This window comes from Arachis hypogaea, chromosome 11 (assembly GCF_003086295.3).
Source record: "Arachis hypogaea cultivar Tifrunner chromosome 11, arahy.Tifrunner.gnm2.J5K5, whole genome shotgun sequence".
In the NCBI taxonomy this organism is placed as follows: Eukaryota; Viridiplantae; Streptophyta; class Magnoliopsida; order Fabales; family Fabaceae; genus Arachis; species Arachis hypogaea.
The window spans coordinates 142,051,923-142,061,360 of NC_092046.1; the positions used below are offsets into that span (position 1 = coordinate 142,051,923).

The 9,438-nt window shown below is 34.0% G+C and overlaps 2 protein-coding genes across 2 annotated transcripts; both read left to right on the top strand.

Annotated features, from left to right (window-relative positions):
* Positions 1-1,576: 1,576 nt before the first annotated feature.
* LOC112723108 (exopolygalacturonase-like) lies at positions 1,577-4,570 on the top strand. Its single transcript, XM_025774347.3, has 5 exons — positions 1,577-2,875; positions 2,961-3,287; positions 3,362-3,651; positions 3,747-3,972; positions 4,047-4,570. Exons 1-5 carry the CDS (start codon positions 2,663-2,665, stop codon positions 4,266-4,268), a joined length of 1,278 nt encoding a protein of 425 aa, XP_025630132.1. The 5' UTR covers positions 1,577-2,662; the 3' UTR covers positions 4,269-4,570.
* A 1,108-nt stretch (positions 4,571-5,678) lies between these two features.
* Positions 5,679-7,770, top strand: LOC112723109 (exopolygalacturonase). The gene is made up of 5 exons (XM_025774348.3): positions 5,679-6,041; positions 6,130-6,456; positions 6,547-6,836; positions 6,926-7,151; positions 7,231-7,770. The coding sequence occupies exons 1-5, from the start codon at positions 5,829-5,831 to the stop codon at positions 7,450-7,452; spliced, it is 1,278 nt and encodes a 425-aa protein (XP_025630133.1). The 5' UTR covers positions 5,679-5,828; the 3' UTR covers positions 7,453-7,770.
* The last annotated feature ends 1,668 nt before the right edge of the window (positions 7,771-9,438 follow it).

Sequence of the window (9,438 nt, forward strand, 5' to 3'; positions counted from 1 at the left end):
ATAGTTTCTTTTGAGAGGATTTTTTTTAGTTTGGGATGTGGAGTAAAGAGATATAAGTTGTAAAACGGATTGTTGAGAGGCTTTTATTTTTGTTAACAATTCTCATGATAATGTCAGGTGTGTAGATTCTTTACTGTTTAAAGTCAGAGATATTATGACTTGAAGTGGCATGTTGATTTTCGCTTGATTCTGTGAGATGCAAATATAGTGGCGAACACAATGACAGAGACCATGTTGAGATTGTATTTGTAGCATGTAGAGCTTTCAGTGCTTTAAAGGAGTTTGAAATGAGTATTCAGAGGGATCATCTTGCACCTTTTTAGTCTTTTAAAATTTTTTTTTGCTTAGTTATTTTAAATTTTTAGTCACTAAAAAGATAAATAACATCTTAAAAATATATATATAATTGGATAATTAAATAGAGATCAATTTCTATAAAATTCTCAAATTAAAGTACTTAATAATTAATATGGTTGTTGTAAGTTATTGAAATTAAAATAAAATAAAAACTGAGATAGAGTAATGGTTAGGCAGAACCACCTATCTAATCATCCCCGGTCCACACATCACTATAGTTGATTAGGAATATGATATAGAGCTGATAAGGCACAAAGTTCTATTTATAAGGTACTGATTCCTTCACGAAATTGAATAAGAACTGAATCACCATCTCATTATTGCCTCTTCATTATCATTTCATTCTCTTTCGGCTCATACATTAATATATAATCAATATAAAATACATGTCCATATCATTGATACATTACTAGAATAATAGTTAAGTAACAATAAAGATGAAGAGAGTAGAAGTTTGTCCAATGAGATTGAAATCCTGAAAATATTGATACATCTCTCTTTATTTTCAACTATTTGGTTATTTTTCTTTTTCTTATTCGATATTATGGTAGTTTATTTTAAAATGATACCCAGGCCAGCATCTGGTCGCCGACCAATGGATTGGAAAGAATAATTTGACATTGAGGATCCAATCATGGAGAGATCTCAATACAAACTTATTTCACAAGCTTAATTAATTGGTAACACTTGTTGACACTATCCGATGCTGTTTTTCTAGATAAATCTTCTATTACTGTTACATAATGTCATCATTCAAATTGGTCAACCAAAACAACTAACCCTCACTCCCTCTCTCTATCTTATACTTATTTGTTTACTTTAAAAAAAAATGACGTATTAAAATTATGTTTATGCAAGAATAATTTAATAAGTGGTACTCCCTTAGATAGACCTTGACCCATAGAGCGAGGATCATATCTGAAACGTGGATAAGGGGGAGATCGGAATATAATTCCATACTCAATAACACATGAGGCATTGATTCATCAACTAAAAATGTGGTTGTGTTCATCATGTAAACCTTAAATTTAGCACAGAATATATTGCATTTTAATTCCATAATCACGTTGATCTTGACAAATAAAAATGGTAACAATAATCACAAAAGCTCACGATCCCTCACAATTAACCGACCTCAAAGATTTGACCAACCTTTTTATTATGATTCATTCTCCACTAATTTAACTAATCCAATAAAATCTGTTCTCACTCACAAGTTGGGAATGAAGCTGCAGTGCCCAATGTGTGGCCCTATAATAATACATAGCCTTTCCCTTAGAGTTTGTACACACAAAGAACAATTAAGAGAAAAAAAAAATGATGAAGACTATTCAGAGTCTTATTACCAAGACTAGTACGAGACAAGAAGAGTTGCATGTCTCTCAAATGAGTTCTGCTGGGAGCACTTCAGAGTGTAAAAATCTCTGCCAATACAAATTCTATCCAACTTATTTGGCTGCTAAGGTTATCCAGATAAAAGTAGAAGATATACATCAAGTGCAATAAAGCTGCTTCAATATTTATAGCAGCAAATAATGGAACAGAGCTCCGCCAGAGTGGCTTGTTTGGGTAAACATTATTATCATAAAAGGAGTAATCATTAATCAGCAGTTTAGCACTCTTTTTTTTTTCTTTTTCTTTTTTTAGAATTGAGTAATATTAGCTCCTCTTTTGTACCAATCCTGTGGAAGACCAAAACAAATTAAGGTCTCCTGCAGCTTTAAGTGTTGACTATATAAAACTGAAAACTCATCTAGGCTTTCTTTGACTCCAGCTAGTTATATATGTAAATACATAAATTATTACTATAAACCATGCAACTTTAATTTGCTTTCATAACAATCTTATGGCGCCTCTCTATTACTATAAACCAATAATTCAGTTCAGTGTATTGTAACTTATAAGCACCATACTATATAGTCTGTATACTAATCTATTGGTTATTTAAATTTGGAGACACATATTTTTAGAAGAGCGGCGGTTGTTAATTTGTTATAATGTACGGTCTTAATGGACATAAAGAATCTATACTTAAATTGGCTAAACCAATTAAAAAAAAAAAACCAACAATCCAACACAAAAATCTGCGTTGATTTAGATGAACCATTTTTTGTTTAGAGGGAAAAGGCATAGTAGGTAGTAAATTAAATAGAAGAAGCAGAGGAGGGATAATTTCACCCTCCCCCCTACCTTACTAGTTAGCTGCCTCCCAATAGGGAGGGTTGAAGTTAAAAGATTTGGATTTGGGAAAGTGGAATTGAGTTAGGGCCCTGGGGAGGAATATATAAATTTGAGTGAGGGCACAATGGGCATTGCAAAGCAAAATACTCTTTTTATTACTATTATTTGCTTTGCATTGGCCTCTTATGCGGTTGCTAGGCCAAGAGCACGGCCATATAGTGGTCCAGACGTCTACAGGGGCAGGAATGTAGCACGAGATATCCTTTTTCCCGGCGAGAAGGTTAACAATGTGCTCGATTTCGGAGCCCAGCCCGACGGCGAATTCGACTCTACCCAGGTAGAAAACCAAAAACTAGGCTGATTTAGTGACTGATTTTTTATGTGTACGTAACATTGTTACTGTATGATGATGTATGTGAAAGGCATTCATGGAAGCATGGCAAGCAACATGCAACTCAACAGTGCAAAGTAGGGTATATGTTCCAGAGGGTAGATTCTTGGTTTCCCCAGTGTTCTTCTCAGGGCCATGCATGACTCCACATCCCGTAACAGTTAAAGTTGATGGAACTATTATTGCCCCTACCGATCTTTCTGTGTTTGACAACGATGAGTGGATTATTTTCCAGAACCTTAACGGCTTAAGACTCATTGGTCAAGGTACCTTTGATGGGCAGGGTACGGATTCATGGCAAATCACCGAGAAATGTGAATCTAAAAGAGACGGTTTTCGATGCGTCAGAAATCCTAGCGTAAGCAACCAACTTGTTCAAATTAAACTCATTGATTAATTGAGCTTAATTGTTGTATGAATGCATGCATGCAGAGTCTTTTCTTCAGCCGAGTGAACGATGCGATTATACAGGGGATTAGGTCTGTGAACCCAAAAGGGTTTCACATATTTGTGACTAACTGTGGAAACATAAGGTTGCGGAAGCTTAAGCTGACAGCACCTGAATTTAGCCCCAACACTGATGGCATTCATGTTAGCCACTCCAACAATGTCATCATGTCTAGAAACACCATTGCAACTGGTGATGACTGTGTCTCTATAATCCAAGGTTCTGTCAATATTACCATGAACAGACTCACGTGTGGCCCTGGACATGGTGTTAGGTATGCATGTATTCTCTTCTCTTATATATATTCTTCTTCTTCTTAATTATTTATTCAATCTCTATCTATATAAACACATACATGAACATGAACAGCATCGGTAGCCTTGGAAAGTATGCAGACGAGTTAGAGGTGAAAGGTATTCGCCTCATAAACGCCACATTGATTGGAACAACCAATGGTCTCAGAATCAAAACTTGGCCAGATAGATTCCCAGGTTCAGCCTCCAATATATTTTTCACAAACATCAACATGGTAAACGTTAAAAACCCCATCATCATTGACCAAGAGTATGAATGCTTTCCAAACTGCCAAAAGAAGGTAATAATTATATTCTTGAATTGCTTAATTATTACATGAAAATTCAATTAATTAATTCACATTTGTGCACTCAGCCATCCCTTGTGAAGCTTAACAATATTCAATTCAACAATATAACGGGAACCACGATTAGTCCAGTTGCAGTGGACTTACGGTGCAGCAAATTGTTCCCATGCAACGGTGTCGTACTTCGCAACATTGATCTCAAGCTTGGATTCCTTCCAACCCTGTCAAGATGCTTTAACATTAATCCAATTTATTTCGGCGGTTTGCAAATCCCACCAGCTTGCGTTTAGGGGCACAAATTAACATCATCACAATTCTTTTAGCTTCAGCAAATTCTTTTTGTGGAGGAGTCCTAGGGCCAGCAAATTTTGTGATTTGTAATCATCATTAATTTTGTGGGATTACTCATTTTTGTTACTGGTTAAGTGCCGACCAGATTTTAATAAAAGTACTGGCTCCTAGATTTTTTTATTTTGTAATTTGGATTGGCGGGGAAAATGGTTAGTTATGTTCTTGAATGTGTTTTCAAGAGTAGTAGTGGTTCCAATCCCAGATCTCTAATTAATCCAATTTTGAACCCTCTTCATTGAAATGCTTTGGTTCATACTATTATTAGCTAGGCCAATTCTATCCTTTCCTTACTTCATCGCTACCAATATAATTTTCCCTCATATTCTTATTATTGTCCTTCTAATTTGATTTGTGTGCGTAACAGAAATAACTTGGCACAACTTAATATCATGGTTTATAAAATCAATAAACAGTGAAGACAAATTAGAAATAGTGAAATAATGTAATATTTAGGCCAGGACTTAAATTTCAATGACATTCCTTGTATCTATTCGCCGTTCACAATATATTTATGGATTTAATTTAATTTGTGCAGATTAAACTATAATATTGATGACTTGAAGTACTTTCTGTGATATATATATCACATTAATTTAAGAAAAGTTAGCTTCTATTAGTCATTATTTATCCTAAAATATACTATTTTGTCTAATTTTACAATAATAATGGTTGATTAATTTTTCTCATGAAGTTGAGCGAAAATGCAAAATAATATTGTTTGAGTAATGAGAATGTGTCATGTGAAGAGATTTTAATTTAATTTTCAGAAAAAGTTAATTTTTTATTCTATTCGTTGAACCGAAAATAAGCAAATTAAATATGACCAAATAGTAAAACTTGAAATTTACTTTCATAACAATCTTATGGCGCCTCTCTAATGCTTCTTATTAATTTGTCTCTAATGACATTGGATTTATTACATTCAATTAAATTAGCCAATTTTTTACTTTTTATCATATTTTGAAAAAAAAAAAAAAAAAAAAAACAGGTTGTGGAGCTAAAGTTTCACTATTTAAAAAAAAAAAAAAACATTACAAGAAACTGGATCCAATAATTCAGTTCAGTGTATTGTAACTTATAAGTTATAACCACCAAACTATATAGTCTGTATACTAATCTATTGGTTATTTAAATTTGGAAACACATATTTTTAGAAGAGCGGTTGTTAATTTGTTATAGTGTAAGGTCTCAATGGACATAAAGAATCTATCCTTAAATTGGCTAAACCAATTAAAAAAAAAACCAACAATCCAACACAAAAATCTGCGTTGATTTAGATGAACCATTTGTTTTTTAGAGGGAAAAAACATAGTAGGTAGTAAATTAATTAATTAAATAGAAGAAGCAGAGAAGGAGGGATAATTTCCACCCTCCCCCCTACCTTACTAGTTAGCTATAGCCTCCCAATAAGGAGGCTTGAAGTTGAAAGATTTGGATTTGGGAAAGTTGAATTGAGTTAGGGCCCTGGGGAGGAATATATAAATTTGAGTGAGGGCACAATGGGCATTGCAAAGCAAAATACTCTTTTTATTACTATTATTTGCTTTGCATTGGCCTCTTCTGCGGTTGCTAAGCCAAGAGCACGGCCACATAGTGGCCCAGATATCTACAAGGGCAGGAATGTAGCAAAAGATACCCTTCTTCCCGGCGAGAAGGTTAACAATGTGCTCGATTTCGGAGCCCAACCCGACGGCGAATTCGACTCTACCCAGGTACGAAACCAAAAATGATGCTGATTTAGTGACTGATTTTTTGTGTGTACTTAACATTATTATTACTGTATGATGATGCATGTAAAAGGCATTCATGGATGCATGGCAAGCAACATGCAAATCAACAGTGCAAAGTAGGGTATATGTTCCAGAGGGTAGATTCTTGGTTTCCTCAATGTTCTTTTCAGGGCCATGCATGACCCCACATCCCGTAACAGTTCAAGTTGATGGAACTATTTTGGCCCCAACCGATATTTCCGAGTTTGAAAACGATGAGTGGCTCCTTTTCCAGAACCTTAACGGCTTAAGACTCATTGGTCAAGGTACCTTTGATGGGCAGGGTAAGGATTCATGGAAATACACCGAGAATTGTGAATCTAAGAGAGACGGTTCTGCATGCGTCAGAAATCCTAGCGTAAGATATTAACCAACTTGTTCAAATTAAACTCATTGATTAATCGAGCTTAATTAATTAATTAATTGTTGTATGCATGCATGTATGTAGAGTCTTTTCTTCAGCCGAGTGAACGATGCGATTATACAGGGGATTAGGTCTGTGAATCCAAAGGGGTTTCACATATTTGTGACTAACTGTGGAAACATAAGGTTGCGAAGGCTTAAGCTGACAGCACCAGAAACTAGCCCCAACACTGATGGCATTCATGTTAGCCACTCCATCAATGTCATCATGTCTAGAAACACCATTGCAACTGGTGATGACTGTGTCTCTATAATCCAAGGTTCTGTCAATGTTACCATGAACAGACTCAGGTGTGGCCCAGGACATGGTGTTAGGTATGCATGTATTCTCTTATATATATTATTATTCTTAATTATTCAATCTCTATCTATATAAACACACACATGAACATGTACATGAACAGCATCGGTAGCCTTGGAAAGTATGCAGATGAGTTAGAGGTGAAAGGTATTCGCCTCATAAACGCCACATTGCTTGGAACAACCAATGGTGTCAGAATCAAAACTTGGCCAGACAGATTCCCAGGTTCAGCCTCGGATATATTTTTCACAAACATCGACATGGTAAATGTTAAAAACCCCATCATCATTGACCAAGAGTATGAATGCTTTCCAAACTGCAAAAAGAAGGTAATAATTATATTATATTCTTGCATTGTTTAATTATTACATGAAAACTCAAATAATTAATTCACATTTTTGCACGCAGCCATCACTTGTGAAGCTTAACAATATTCAATTCAATAATATAAGGGGAACCACGATTAGTCCAGTTGCAGTGGACTTAAGGTGCAGCAAATTGTTCCCATGCAAAGGTGTCATACTTCGCAACATTGATCTCAAGCTTGGATTGCTTCCAACCATGTCTAGATGTGTTAACATTAATCCACTGTATTTCGGCGGTTTGCAAGTCCCACCAGCTTGCGTTTAGGGGCACAAATTAATATCATCACAATCATTTTCTTATTTCTCTAGACTTTTTGATTTTATAATTTGGATTGGTGGGGAAAATGGTTAGTTACGTTCTTGAATGTGTTTTCAAGAGTAGTGGTTCCAATCCCAATTCTCTAATTAATCCAATTTGAACCCTCTTCATTAAAATGCTTTGGTTCATACCATTATTAGCTAGGCCAATTCTATCTTCTCCTTACTTCATCGCTACCAATATAATTATTGGCAATGTGATGTATTATTTGTTTTTTCTTTTTTAGATATCAATTAAATACGAGGTAGCTTTAATTTTTCCTCATATTCTTATTATTATCCTTCTAATGTGATTTGTGTGCGTAGCAGAAATAACTTGGCACAACTCAATATCATGGTTTATAAAATCAATAAACAGTGAAGACAAATTAAAAATTGTGAAATAATGTAATATTTAGGCCAGGACTTAAATTTCAACGACTTCCTTGTATCTATTCACCGTTCACAATATATTTATGGATTTAATTTAATTTGTGCATATTAAACTATATTATTGATGACTAAAATATATATACACACACAACAATTTAAGAAAAGATAGTTTAATTTCTATTAGTCATTATTTATCCTAAAATATACTATTTTGTCTAATTTTACAATAATAATGGTTGAGTTATTTTTCTCATGAAGTTGAGCAAAAATGCAAAATAATATTGTTGAGTAATGAGAATGTGTGATGTGAAGAGATTTTAATTTAATTTTCAGAAAAAAAGTTAATTTTTTATTCTATTCGTTGAACCGAAAATAAGCAAATAAATTAAATATGACCAAATAGTAAAACTTGAAATTTAATGTTTGGTGAAACTTGATTATATCTGCCGAACAAAAGAATAAGAACAAAGATCCACCAAATAATAAAACCATATCAAATGTTAGATACTCATTGTTCGATATACTAATTCTGAGTGTATTATATTATTACATGACCAATATTTTTTTAATATTTAGTAAGACTAAATCTATTATACATCTCTAATTTTACAACCAAAATATGCTACATGTCACTTTTTCATTGTAATTAGAATCAAATCTTTCCCTCTAAAATTAAGAAATTTCCTTCTTCTCTTTACTAATTTTACAACCAAAATATGTCACTTCACTCCCTCGTTGTAATTGAAATCAAATCTTTTCCTCCAAAATTAAAGAGTTCTCCCCTCCTCCCTTCTTCTTTTCTCTATTTCTCCTTCAACCACTCTATCTATTTTATATATCATTATTAATGACTGATTACTAATTGAGAAGTGCTACACATACAAGTCATTTGGTTTACAAGTCATACAAGTTGGGAGAAACTTAACAAAAAGCACGCTGACCCATATACGATTTCCATGGCGTGCTTCGCGTTCCTCCTCCTCCTCCTCCTCTTCTTTCTTCTCCTACTCTTCTTCTTCTTCCTCCATGAAAACAAGTTTCTTGCCAAATTTGATCTCCTTTGTGCATTCTCTCTTTGCCTTTTCATTCGTTGTTTTATCTGCGTTTATCACTGGTATTCTTGCTTCGTTTTTTTTTTCGATTTTCATGGTTTCTGAAATCAAGCTTTGAAATCATTTTGAAGATAATGGAACTTCAGAAATACACCCAAACGATTACAGAAATACACCCAACCGATTACAGAAATACACCCAAATGGTTACAGGAATTCACCCAAAGGATTACAGAAATACACCCAAAAGATTACAAAAATACACCCAAAGGATTTAAAAAATACACCCAAAATTTGTTGAAGTACACCTTATGCATAATTCAGAAGTCTTCCTCTTTCTCCTCCTCATCTTCTGCTGCTTCTTCTTCTTCATTTTCTTATTTCATATTCTCATAATTCTTTTTGGGTCAAACAAAGAAGAAAAAAATACATAATGTTGCAAAATCAAAAGAAGAATGAGGAGAAACACGACGATGAAGATGAAACACTTCAAAAACAGAAGAAGAAATA